Source organism: Manacus candei, unplaced genomic scaffold (assembly GCF_025592945.1).
Source record: "Manacus candei isolate 608988 ecotype Guabito, Panama unplaced genomic scaffold, ASM2559294v1 h1tg000058l, whole genome shotgun sequence".
NCBI classification, from domain to species: Eukaryota; Metazoa; Chordata; class Aves; order Passeriformes; family Pipridae; genus Manacus; species Manacus candei.
The window spans coordinates 393,594-406,850 of record NW_026138106.1 but is presented as its reverse complement, the minus strand read 5'-3'; the positions used below and the strand labels follow the sequence as shown (position 1 = coordinate 406,850).

The following is a 13,257-nucleotide window of genomic DNA, read 5'->3' as shown; positions in this document are numbered from 1 at the left end:
GAGGGAAGGGCGTGAACAACCTGAACAGCCGAGGGGCTGAGGAGCCGCGGCCGGACAGAGCCGAGCGCGCCCCGAGAGCGCTTTGTGGGAGGGCGGCGGGGCCGGGGGGGCTCGGGGGGGCCCTGCTTTGTGTGGCGGCGGAGGAGGTGCGGGCTCGGCCGCTCGCCGTGATGCTCCGGGGGCGGAGAGGAGGAGGAGGAGGAGGAGGAGGGACTTGCAGCCTTTTCTCGCTGCCGCCGAGGCGGCGGCGGCAGAGGGAGGGCAGGGGCAGCCCGGCCGCGCACCGGCTTTTGGGGGGGAGGTCGCGGCCCCGCAGCCGCTCTCGGGTGGGGGGTCCCCGCCGCCCCCGCGCACCATGGCCGGGCTCCTGCCGCTGCTGCTGCTCCTGCTGCCGGCGGTGAGTGCGGGAGCGGCGTCCCGGGGGGAGCGCCCACAGTCCCCGCAGGCACCCGCGGGGGTGGGATGGAGGGTCCCGGGGTACCGGGATGGAGGATCCCCGAGGCATCAGGCGGGGGTGGGATGGAGGGTCCCGGAGGCACCACTGGGGGTGGGATGGAGGGTCCTGGAGGCACCACTGGGGGTGGGATGGAGGGTCCCGGCGGTACCGGGATGGGGGGTCCCCGAGGCATCAGGGGGGGGTGGATTGGAGGGTCCCGGAGGTACCGGGAGCAGCATCTCGGGGACAGCGCGGAGGGTCCCGGAGGCACCAGGCGGGGGTGGGATGAAGGGTCCCGGAGGTCCCACCGGGATGGGAAGCCCCGGGGGTACGGGGCGGGAGGTCCCGGGGGCAGCGGGAAGGCAGCGGCAGTGCCAGGCGGAGTTCTTGGGATGAGGAGGGAGGGGGCGCGGGGAGGTGGCTGGTGATGGGGGTCCCACAGCCCCTCTGCCCCCGCTGCACAGGGCTCTGCCAGCCCTTTTACCCGGAGAGAAAAGGAAGGCAGAGCCCTCGGTCAGCGGGGGAGAAGCCACCCACCCCCCCAGTGCCTTCATGTCCCGCCATCCCACGGCCCCCCAGATCTGTCCTAGACTTTCCCGGCTCCGAACTCTCCCAGAGCAAAGGGTGAGACCCCCTTCCTCCCGCCGGAGCCCTGCGATGGGCACAGCCTCGGCGTGTGCCGCAGGCAGAAAACTTCGGGGCACGGGGGGGGCCTGGAGAGAGGGGAGTGCCCGGAGTGGGGCGGCCGGGTGGGCGCGGGGGGCTGGACCCCCCTTCTGGGGCAGGAACAGGGCTTTTGTTGGGGGAGGGTTTGAGGGGGGTCCCGGGGGGTTCGTTCGGCAGCCGGACACCCCTCGGGCAGGATATTAAAGCAGGAGCTTTGGCGGCTTCACGCGGAGACTGAGGAGGGGAGAGAGCTTGGCCGGAGGGTCTCCTTCCCCCGGGACGCTCGTGGCAGGAAAGACAAGGAGGGATTCTTGTCCAGCCATATGGAGTCAAAGGATTTGCCCCCAGGGAATGACCCACCTCGCAGCCCCCCCATCAGCTGCTGCAGGGCCGGGTTTTGTGTCCCCCAAACCTCCCCGGCCACTGCCCTGGCTCAGGGCTGAGCTCAGCCATCGCCCCCGGCATTACACCTGCTGGGACCCCGCGGTCCCTCACCCGGGCACGTCCAGATGTGCCCCCAGAGCTGTGCCCGCGGCGCCGGGACCACCCAAAGCCCGGGCAGCCCCTGTGCGGGGCTCGGTACCCGCAGGGGAGGGGGCAGAGCCCTCCCGGTCCCGCCGAGCCGGACCCGCCGAGCTCACACGTGGCTTCCTCGGCTGCCCAACCCTCGGGGTTGCTCGGGGCCGGGGCTTGGCCTTTCCCAGACGGGATGCTTCGCCAGGAGCGGCAGAGCCCGTCTGTCAGGCTCGGGGGCAGCTCGGATCCAGGCTCGCCGCCGGGCTCCCCTCCAGCTGGAGCATCCCCTCCCTTCCCCGCCCCGGGGCGGGTTGCGGTGCCAGGGCTCCGGGGCTGTGCCCAAATCCCGCTTCGAGCTGCTCCCTCCTCGTCCCTCTCCTCCAGCTGTGCCTGCCAGGACACAACTGCCCCCCCGACACGGCTTCGAAAGCAATTAAGGGCTCACAGAGGTGTCGCCTGCGCCCTCCGCCCGTGCCCCCTCCCCGGCCCAGCTGTCAAAATGCTTTATGGTGTTAATACCTGCGGCTTTGTCAACAGGAGTTGTGTTAATAACAGACACATTTCGGCGAGCTAACGCGGTCCAGGTGCCCTTTCGGAGCGCGTTAATCTTTGGGGGGTTCAGAAGCGAAAGGGAAAGGCGGAGAGCGAGGGGGGGGGAGCAGCACCTGGGGCTGGAAGTGGCATTTCCCGCAGCATTTGGGAGCGTGGATGGGGGGCAGGGGCAGGGGGGTGGCACTGACCGCTCCTGGGAAGGGCACGTGTGGCCGGGGGGGTCTCTGGGGGGTCCGGGTGTCGCCCAGAGGAAGGAGCGTGGCCCGGTCCGTCCCCGCGGGCACAGCTCGCAGCTGCCTGCGGCGTGGGAGAGCTGGATCTGCCGGCCCAGCTGCGCTGCCCGCGGCGTCCCGGCACTATTTATAGCCAGGCACGTTCGGCTGCTCCCCCGGCCCCGCCGGGATGCTGGAAAATCATCCCTGAGGAGGTGGGAGCGGGCAACCCCCCCCCCCCAGGGCGGGGACACCCCCCCGGCAGCGGGATGGGCTCCAGCCGGGTCGGTTCCGAAGCCCCCGGAGCCGAATCTGCCCCCCAGGACACGCGTGTGGCCCCCCCGCTGCAAAACAACCCCCTCCTCACCCCCGGACTGACATCCCAGCGGAAATTTGGGGGTGCTGGGGAGCCCCCCTGCTCGGCACATCCCTCCTGCCTGCCCGGCTGGAGCGGGGCTGGAGCGGGGCTGGAGCGGCGGCGGGGAGGGGAGCGCGGGCTCTCCGGCGCGGGGTAATTGGAGCAGTTTGTCATTCAGATGCCTATAATTGGCGCTCCATTGTCTCGGCCCGGCCGGATGCTGGCGGCTGATGCGCCGCGGGTTCAGAACGCCGCATTGTGCGGGGAGAGGCGGCCAACGGGCTGACGAGGCGTCCAGATGCGCGGGGAGGGGAGCTCCTCCGAGCCGCTTCCCCCCCAGAATCGGCCTTAGCCGGCTGGCAGAGGGATGGGCCGGCCCTGGAAAGCACCTGCTGATGAGCACAGGGAGAAAAAGGGGCCCTGGAAGAGCTCAAACCCCCGCGAGCATCTCGGCGGTGGCCGGGCAGAGACGCCTCCTGCACCCCAAGAGGAGTTTCTGGGGATCGGGTCCCCACTCCCTGGGCTGCAAAGTGCCTCTGCAGGGTGGCTCGTGGCACGGCTGTGGCTTCCATCTGTGCTGGCAGGTTTTATAAGCAGAGACACTTCCATGAGGTGGGAATGTCGCTGCAGCTCCTGGTGCTCCCTTCGAGCCTTCCTTTCCTTCCTGGTTTCTGGTCCCCGCGGGATCCGGGGCTGCAGAGCTGCCACCCAAGCTCTCCAAACCCTCCTCTGTGGCAGGAAGGTCTCCTCCCCTCCCCCTTTTCCCGGGGTCTCCTCCCCTCTCCCTTTCCCCGGGCTGGGAAGGGCTGAGCCCCTCAGGGTGGCAAAGTGTCCTTGGGGGACACGGCTCAGGTGAGAGATAAGAACAAACAGTGCTGTAACCGGGGGGAAAAGCCCCCATCACCCCCCAAAATACCCTCCTGGGGGCTTTCCTGCCTCCTTCCAGCTGCAGAATCCAGCAGGGCCTTTCCTGGTGAGTGGGTTTGGCACAGGGAGGTCGGTTCTCTGCAGAGCTGTGTGTGGTGTGGGATGTCACCCAGAGCGGGGACTCTGCTGGGTGTCACTTCCCCACCTGCCCTGTTATAACAGGAGCCGTGTCCTGGCTCTGTTCTCTCCCCCAGGATCCCTCCTGGGGCTCCAAGGAGAAGTGCTCCACCAAGATGTACACGACGAGCGGGGAGTGCTGCCGAGCCTGCAACCTGGGCGAGGGGGTGGTGCAGCCCTGCGGGGTCAACCAGACCGTGTGTGAGCCCTGCCTGGACAGTGAGTACCCACAGAGCCCCCAGGGGCTGCCACGGGGGCTGGGGGGGCACTGGGAGTACCCACAGAGCCCCCAGGGGCTGCCACGGGGGCTGGGGGGGCACTGGGGGGGCACTGGGGGGGCAGGAGCATTATCAGGTACTTGATCCTCCTCAAGTGCACCCTCTTTCCCTCCTGGGAGCCTTCCCAGGCCTCCCATCTGCTGTGTCAGGAGGGGTTTAGGAAAAGAATTAATTTTAAAAGTCCTGTTCTTCCCCCAGAGGGTGGTTGGGCACTGGAACAGCTCCCCAGGCTGTGGTCCCAGGGCTGCCAGAGCTCGAGGAGTGTTTGGACAACTCTCTGAGGGGCAGGGTGGGATTTTGGGATGGTCGTGTGCAGAGTTGGACTCGATGGCCCCTGGGGGTTCCTTCCAGCTCAGGATATTCCAGGATTCCATGGCCTCTGCACTGGCAGGAGGGTCACAGACAGCCTTTCCCCAAAGACCTGCCCTGAAAATCCCCCCTCCCTGCCAGTCCCCCCTCCTGCCAATCCCCCCTCCTGCCAATCCCCCCTCCTGCCAATCCCACCTCCTGCCAATCCCACCTCTCCCTGTTTTGGAGCCCACTCATCCCAGGCACCTTTGCAGACCCCTCCCAGCCCTGTTTTCCCCTCGATGTCCCCAACTCCCAGCTCATGCCAGTATTTACCTCCAGAACCCCCCTCCCACTGTGTGTGCTGGGAGGGAGAAGCTGGGTAAGGAGAGCAGCAGCAGCAGCAGCAGCAGCACAGGGCAGGGACAGGGCAGGGACAGGGACAGGGCAGGGACAGGGCAGGGACAGGGCAGGGCTAAAAATACCTCAGCTCTCCTGCAAAATCGATGCACGGCACTTGCCCTCCCTGAGACTGGCTGGGGGGGCTGGATCCCCCCTGGATGCAGGGCTGGATCCCACAAAGGGCTGGATCCCCCCTGGATGCAGGGCTGGATCCCACAAAGGGCTGGATCCCCCCCAGGGCTGGATCCCGCTGGCCTTGGGGACTCGATCCCACCCGGCTGCAGTTTCAGGGCTGCTGGGCAGGATAACCCTGGGAATTCAGGCCCATCCTGCTGTGGGGTGCCAGGGCACCCACTGTGCCATCCCTCCCCCCCAGCCCTTCCCACAGGAATCCTGGATGTCAGGGAATCCTGGATGTCGCCCCAGCTGCAGGGCTGCCAGCCCAGAGGGGGGCTTTGCACTCCTGGGGATGCTCAGATGGGTCCTTTTCCCATCCTTTTCCCACTACCTGCCCTTCCAGGCTTGTCTCCCTGATTTCTTTCTGGGAGCTTATGGGATAAAGGGAATTTCCACCCTTCCTGGAGGACGTGGAGGTCATGGAGAGACAAACCCCAGGGAAGCTGCCCAGGGTGTCAGACTCGGGCTCCAGGGGATGTAAATCCAGAGGGTGACTTGGCATTCCTGGCTCCCTGTCCCGCTCTCCAGGCCTCAGGATCCCCCATTCCCCTTCCCTCTGCATCCCGGATCCCGCTGCCGAGGCCGGGCAGGTGGAGGCAGCCCCAGTGCTGGCACAGCACCCAGCCTGAGCTGGAGGAATGTGGGCACGGCCCAGGGCTGTGGGATCCCCACCTCCACCCCGGGCTGCCTCCCTTGGACACGTTCCCGACTCACCAGCCGGGTTGTTTGGGATAAATTCGCTCCAACCAAAGCATCCAGAGCCTGCAGGGGCTGGAGGGGAGAGACAATCCCTGGGTCAGCCCCCGTGGCCACTGGCTCATTTTATCCCGATTTTCTGCCCCCCAGCCTCTCCAGCCCCGCCAGTGCTGCCTCATGATTTATTTATCCCTCCCCGTTGGGGGGGCCCGGTTTGAATCTGGGCTGTAATTGCTCAGCTCAGATACCTTCCCTGCCACTGCAAATGTGCCCACTCAGCCGAAAGCCTTTCCTGGCCACTTCCCCGCTCTAATGGTGCCCATCAATAATTCAGGATAATGTGAGGGATGAGCCCCAGGTTAATGGGAGCTGCGTGTGCCGCCGGCGCTCCCGGCGCTGCTCCGGCTCCGCTCGCCCGGGTGGGCACAGAGGCACGGGGGCACGGGGGCACGGGGGCTGCTCACACCCCCCCTGGGGTGGGAACAGGGCCAACAGCACCAAAAACAAGTTTCCCAGTGAATCTGTGGCTTCCCCGTCCCTGGAAGTGTCCAAATCCAGGCTTGGAGCAACCTCACCCAGTGGAAGGTGTCCCTGGGGGTGGGATGAGCTGGGGTTTAAGGGCCTTTCCAACCCAGCCCGTTCCATGATTCTGTGATTCTGTGCTCCCTGTTGCCCTGCAATTCCAGGGAATTGCAATCCCTGCAGTTCCAGGGGTGGCCTCGGGAGAGGGGCAGGACACCCCAACACAGGCCCTGGGTGTTGGGAGCGGGAACGTCGCGGCTGTGACGGGCTTTGTGCAGCTGAGTCACGCCAAGAAAACAGCAGCTGCCGGGGCTGGGATGGCACTTCCATCCCTCTGATCCCGCCCAGCGCCAGGGATCAGGACCTTCAGTCCCATTTCTATCTCGGAACAGCCCGGGCCAGCTCTGCCCTGAGCTCGTCCATGGCTCTGAGGGTGGGAACTGCCGTGTCCACGATCATCCCTGGGAGATGAGCGGGTCACTGAGGATCCAGGCAGTGGCTGGATCGTTTTCCCAGGAGCAGGGAAGCAGAGGGATTGGGGCTGAGCTCCCCTGCACCTTCTCCATCCCGGAGGCTGGACTTTCCCCTTGGCATTGTGGCTGAGGGAAGATGGGGATCGATGGGAGCAGCCAAGGCAGGGACAGCAGCTGTGCCCTCCAGGACGGAGCTGACCCGGCTTCCTGGGCTAAAAATATCCTCCAACACCTTTGGGAACGGGCAGAGGGAGGGAGGGGGATTGATTTCCCCGGCAGTCAGTCCTACAGGATGAAACCAGAGAGCGAGAAGCCCCGGGGTCAGGGAGAGTCAGCAATTAGTGTTGTCACCTCCTGTCACATCACACCCCCGGCCCGGGGACACGTGGCCAGGGAGGGAACAACGGGGGTGTGATGTCCCGAGGGACCCCCGGGCAGGATGTGGAGGAGAAGGTGATGGGATGCTGAGGAGCAGCTGTGGCTGTGGGATGGCTGTGGGATGGCTCTGGGATGGCTCTGGGATGGCTGTGGTGACCATCAGGAGGTCAGATATAGGGATGGCTGTGGGGACTAGCAGGAGGTCAGATATAGGGGTGGCTGTGGGAGGCCCACAGGGCCCATCAGGAGGTCAGATATAGGCATGAAGCTCTGACTGGGGGCAGGGAACTCGCCTGGGGACACTGAGGACTGGGAGGGGCACCCCTGGACAGGCAAACGAGATATTTAGGCCTCCTGTTTCCTCGTAACCCCAAACCCAGCCCCTAAGAGGGAACACCAAGGGTTGGTTCACAGGCCTGTGTGTTAAATTAGTGCCACATATACAACAAAACAGATGAACAGCACATCCTAGAAAGGCAATATAGAATTAAACAAACCTCCTTTACACTGGTTTTGTGTGGAACAGTCGAGGGCAGCATCCAGCCGTGCCCGGGCTGGATCCCTGTGGGCACATGTAGGGGAACATCCCGTCCTGGATCCCCCCAGAGCTGGGAATTGCTGTGGGAATGGTTAATGGGAATGGGCAACGGAGCCTGGGGGACGCTTGGAGGTGCTGGGGGAGCTGCAGAGGGGGACACGAGAGGGAGCAGGGGCAGAGGGGAGGTGGGGATACGACCCCGGCCGCGGTGGGTGCGGGGGCAGAGCCGGCTCCGGGGGCGAGGTGCCCGCGCCGTGCCCGCCCTGCCCGGCCCCGTGCCCCGCAGGTGTCACCTTCTCGGACACGGTGAGCGCCACGGAGCCCTGCAAGCCCTGCACGCAGTGCCTGGGGCTGCAGAGCATGTCCGCGCCCTGCGTCGAGTCGGACGACGCCGTCTGCCGCTGCGCCTACGGCTACTTCCAGGACGAGGCCAGCGGGGCCTGCCGGGAGTGCCGCGTCTGCGGGGTCGGCTTCGGGCTCATGTTCCCCTGCAAGGACTCGCAGGACACGGTGTGCGAGGAGTGCCCCGAGGGCACCTTCTCCAGCGAGGCCAACTTCGTGGACCCCTGCCTGCCCTGCACGACCTGCGAGGACAACGAGGTGCTGGTGAAGGAGTGCACGCCCGTGTCGGACGCCGAGTGCAGGGGTGAGGAGGAGCCTGGGCCGGGGGAGCAGGAGGGATGGGGGGTCACCGGGCTCATTGTAGCGCTCCCTGCCTCGGTCTCCCTTCGGGAGGTGGGGTGTGTCCATGGCTCAGACGGGGGGACCCCGGTGTCCAGCTGAGAGCTCCATCCCTCGGGAATTGCAGCTCCCAACCCTCTCCACGAGCCCTCCTGTCCCTCCCAGAGCCCACCCCAGGGTCTGTCCGGCCCTTCCCAGGGGCTGAGCTCCCGGCAGGACGTTGCTGTGCGGATCCAAGGGGGCTTTTGGTGTCCAGGAACAGCGAGAGTTTCCCCAGCCTCAGGTGCTGTGCCCGCTGCTGCCCGAGCCTCCAGCAGGGAGGGACCTTGGCACTGGTGGGCTTCCCCTGGGAATTCACTGGGGAATCCAGCCCCACAGCCCAGGAGGGTTCGGTGCCAAGGAGAAAGAGAGGGCACCATCCAGCAGCAGCCCCCGCCGTGCCAGCCCCAGCAGCACAGGGAGCCCCAGGGCTGCTCCAGCCGGGAATGCCAGCGGAATGCCAGCGGCTCCTGGGCAGCAGCCGCTGATCCCCTGCCCCAGCCCTGCCAGGGAGAAAAGGGCTTTGTCCCGGGCACTGCTGGGTCACAGCACGAGGGCGGCCGGGGCTGCTCCCCGGGAGGGGTCGAGTAAATGGAGCCACAAGTCAAGGAGCACAGGGGCAGCTTTGTCACCCTGGCACGGCCCCGGGCACAGGGGGCTGGCTGGGGCGGGATGCCAGAGGGCACAGGGGGCTGGATGGGTCGGGATGCCAGAGGGCACAGGGGCGGGATGCCAGCGCCTGCTGGGGCACCAGGGCAGTCCTCACTTGGACGGGGGCCATGGTGGAGGGCAGGATGCCAGCTCCCTGCTGTGACACCCTCCCCATCCTGCTGGGCTGGCAGAGGTGGCAGGGGGATCACAGGGCCGAGTGCCGTGTGCCCACCGAGGGCACATCCTCACCACCAGCCGCATCCTCACTCGAGGACGGAGCGAGGTGCCAGCTCCACCCTCACCAGATGTGGCAGGAGGGCTGGCAGGACCAAATTCCAGCCCCCCACCATGATTCCAGCCACATCCAGCTCCCTCAGTGCCAGGCTGGCTCAGCCCCACAGGACCTGCTGCCTGTGGGCACAGGATGAGCCCCCATTGATGAGCAGGGGTTTGGGATGAACAGGGGTTTGGGATGAATGGGGGTTTGGGATGGAGCTGACACCCGGGCAGGGCTGGGTTGGGGCAGCCACAGGTGAGGGTGTTTCCCTGGGACAAGCCAGGACGGATCCCTCTCCCCGTGGGACACACCTGGGTGTGGCAGGAACGGGGTCACTCCCTGGCAGGGTGGGGGTGCAGGCAGGGGCCAGGAAAGGGGCAGAGCCGGGTTTTGGGAGGGGATGGACCCGGCTCTCTGGACCTTACACCGGTCCTGGTGCAGATGTGCAAGGATGGGAGGCAGCTGGGCCTGCTTCCCTGGGTTTTGGGAGCAGCAGTGGGAACCCTGGGGCTCCATGGGGGGAAGAGCTGCAGGACTTGAGCAAACCCCGTGCTGGGAAAGGGCTTGCACAGCCATGGCCACTCCAGCCATCAGGATGGGCATCACCCGGGCACCCCCAGGCAGGGGACAGCTCTGGCCTGTCCTGGGGATGGGGATGGGGGGAGGTGTCACCCCCACCAGCCTCTGGAAGGGAACCCTGCTCATATTGTCCCTGTCCTCATCTGTCCCCCCCCAGGTCTCCACCCTCGCTGGACAACCCCCCCCCCGTCCCTGGTGGGCTTTGAGAGCCCCGAGCCCAGCACCAGGGAGCCCCTGAGCCCCGAGGGGCTGCCCAGCACCCCGGCAGACACGGGCACCACCGTGGTGGGCAGCTCCCAGCCCGTGGTGAGCCGCGGCACCGCCGACAACCTCATCCCCGTCTACTGCTCCATCCTGGCCGCCGTGGTGGTGGGGCTGGTGGCCTACATCGCCTTCAAGAGGTACAGCAGGGCCTGGGGGGGGGGAAAACGGGCACTGTGTCCCCCCCGGGGGATGTCCTGTGGCTGGAGCTGCCACCGGCAGGGAGGGAGGGAGGGGGGGCACCGGGCTGGGGGGTAGAGCTGGAGTCACAAAAATCCAGGAGGAAAGAGCAGCTGAGGGAGGAGAGAGGCTGATGGCAGCAGGGGGGTGTGGAGGAGCCCTCCCTGCCCCTCTCCCTGCCCCTCTCCCTGCCCCTGCCCCTGTCCCTGCCCCTGCTCGCCCTGGCAGTGTCAGGGCCCATCTCCCTCAGCAGCTCAGCCCTGGGGCAGGGCAAGCCGGGGCTGGCTCGGTGGCTCTGTGGGCATCCCGGGCTGGGGGCACCCCCAGGGTGGGTTTTCTCAGTGGATCCCCGTGGAAAGGACCAGGTCCTGCCAAGGGACTTTCCCCCAGGGAGGTGGAGTCGTCGTCCCTGGAAGTGTCCAAAAAACAGCAGGGGTGGCACCGAGGGACGAGGTTGGGTCTGTTCTGAGGCTGCTCTCGGTGGTTTGGAGCCTTTCCCGCCCCGTCAGTCGCTGTGCTCTGTGGAATTTTAGATGAAACATGAATCTTGGGGCTCCCCAAAAGCTCGATGTCCACTCAGCCCCCGTAAATCCTGATTTAACTGAGCCAGAGGCTGCAGGGGAAACGCTGCTCCCGGGGCAGGGGGACGATCCCAGGGGATGTCACCTCCCTGCCCCTGTCCCCCCCAGGTGGAACAACTGCAAACAGAACAAGCAGGGGGCCAACAACCGGCCCGTGAACCAAACCCCCTCCCCGGAGGGGGAGAAGCTGCACAGCGACAGCGGCATCTCCGTGGACAGCCAGAGCCTGCACGACCAGCAGCCCCCCGGCCAGGGCACCCAGGGGCCAGGTAGGGCTGGGGCTGGGAGTTAATGGGGATTTAAACCCACCAGGCATTGCACTGCTCGCCAGAGACAAAGAGAGGGGAGGGAAAGGAAGAACCAAGTGGAAGGGGGAGAAAATCCCCTCTGTGGCATTCAGAAATTAGATGGGAAGTTTTCCTTTGTTATCACTGTTCTTTGACCTTAAAAGAACTTGGAAAGTTTTCCTTTATTATCAATATTCTTTAGCCTTAAAAGGACTTGTCGTGCAGGGCAGGGGCATCGGCCCAGTCAGTCGGATGAAAATCAGTCAAGTGCAGTCAGTCTTGGAAAGTTCTCCTTTATCACCAATGTTCTTTACCCTTAAAAGAAGGTGGAAACTTTCCCTTCGGTATCAATGTTCTTTACCTTTAAAAGAACGTGGGAAGTTTTCCTTTGTTCTAAGTGTTCCCTGCCCTCAGAAGAGCTGGAGGTGAAGGGCAGGGGCAGCCCTGGGGCAGGCAGGGGCACCCCCGGGGTGGGCAGGGGCAGCCCTGGGGCGGGCAGGGGCACCCTGGGGTGGGTTTAACGCCTCTCCCCCTCCCCAGCGCCCAAGGCAGACGGGACCCTGTACGCCAGCCTTCCCCCGGGCAAGCAGGAGGAGGTGGAGAAGCTGCTGGGCAGCTCTGCCGAGGAGCCCTGGAGGCAGCTGGCGGGGGAGTTGGGCTACAAGGACGAGCTCATCGAGTCCTTCACCCGCGAGGAATCGCCCGCCCGGGCCCTGCTGGCCCACTGGTCCTCCAAGGACTCGGCCACCCTGGAGGCCCTGCTGGCCGCCCTGCGCAAGATCCAGCGCGGGGACATCGCCGACAGCCTGGCCAGCGAGTCCACGGCCACCTCGCCCGTCTGAAGGGCGGCCCGGGGCGGCCCCGCGGGGAGCCCTCCCCCCCCCGGGCCCCTCCAGCCCTCCCCGGCCCCGGGGGGGAGGGCAGGGGGGCAGCGGGGCCGCCCCGGGCCCCCCCGGTCGGCAGCACTGAGGGCACTGGGGGCACTGGGGGCACTGGGGGCACTGGGGGCACTGGGACCTCCGAGCTCCCGGGCTCGGTACCGGCCCCTCCCGCCACTGCCGCCCCCCGGCAGCCCCTGAGGGGGTTTTTTTGGGGGGGCTCAGCCCCTCTCCACGCCCAAATCCCGTCTGCAGCCCCCTGAGGCTGTTTGGAGGCTGGATGGACGGACAGACGGACACAGGAGGGAGCAGCAGGCTCCCAGCCCTCTCCCCTCTGCCCCCTTCCAGCCCTTTCTCCTCAGGGCTCCAAGTTCTCCTTGGGGCTCCAAGTTCTCGGGGCTCCAAGTTCTCGGGGCTCCAAGTTCTCCTCTTCCTCCTTGGCCCAGCCTCTCTTTCCTGCTCCCCTAAAATCCAGCTGCCTCCCCCCCAACCCGCGGGCGAAGGGCAGGGGTGGAGGGAACTGGGGCTGCTGTAGCAGCATTTGGGGGCTGGTCCTACGAGGGGGGAGCAGCAGCCCGGGCTACACTGTGAAATTTGGGGGGTGCAGCCCCCCAGGCTCCAGGGGTGTTTGGTCCCGGTGAGGAGCACCTGGAGCAGGTTTTGGGGGGAGCCCCAGGGGGGCTGCAGGGGACGCTGGAGCTCCCATGGACACACTCTGGGGGGGACACTGAAGGTCTAAAGGGCTGGAAAAAGTGCCTGCCTGCTGCAGGGCCGTGATAAAAGGGCTGTGCTCATCCTTCCCCCCACCCCAGTGTCCCTGGCAAAGCCACCCTGGCACCATTGCACTGTCCCTCCTGTCCCTCCCGGCCCAGGGACCCCCTTGTAAGGGCTCCTCCTCCTCCAGCACTGTGCAGGGGGCTCAGAATCGCCCCTGAGGGTCCTTCAGCAGGCACTGCCCACCCTCGTGCACCCCTGGGTGACCCCAGCCCCTCCCTGTGCCCTGGGGAGGGGACAGCGCTCACCTCCCTCACCTCTCTGGAGCTGGGAGGGTGGTTTTTTTGGCATATCAGCTCCCAGCCCACTCCTGGGTGATGCTGGAGATCCTCTTCCCCCCGGAGCTGCCCCCGAGGTCCCGGGAGATGATCCCAACACAGCCGTGGCCTCCTGCCTGCCCGGAGCACCAGGAGGTTCCCACGGAGGAAGGACTGCCAGGGGAGCTGCCCCTCCTTCGCCTCTGGATTCATCCAGAGACTCTTTCCTGAAGGCAGAGGGTGATTTTCCTCCTCTCCTCAAGGAGATAAGCGAGA

The 13,257-nt window shown here is 66.0% G+C and overlaps 1 protein-coding gene across 1 annotated transcript; it reads left to right on the top strand.

The window, feature by feature from the left end:
* Positions 1-268: 268 nt before the first annotated feature.
* On the top strand, positions 269-11,914 carry NGFR (nerve growth factor receptor). Its single transcript, XM_051803536.1, has 6 exons — positions 269-397; positions 3,862-4,003; positions 7,823-8,182; positions 9,921-10,164; positions 10,894-11,054; positions 11,613-11,914. The coding sequence occupies exons 1-6, from the start codon at positions 356-358 to the stop codon at positions 11,912-11,914; spliced, it is 1,251 nt and encodes a 416-aa protein (XP_051659496.1). The 5' UTR covers positions 269-355.
* The last annotated feature ends 1,343 nt before the right edge of the window (positions 11,915-13,257 follow it).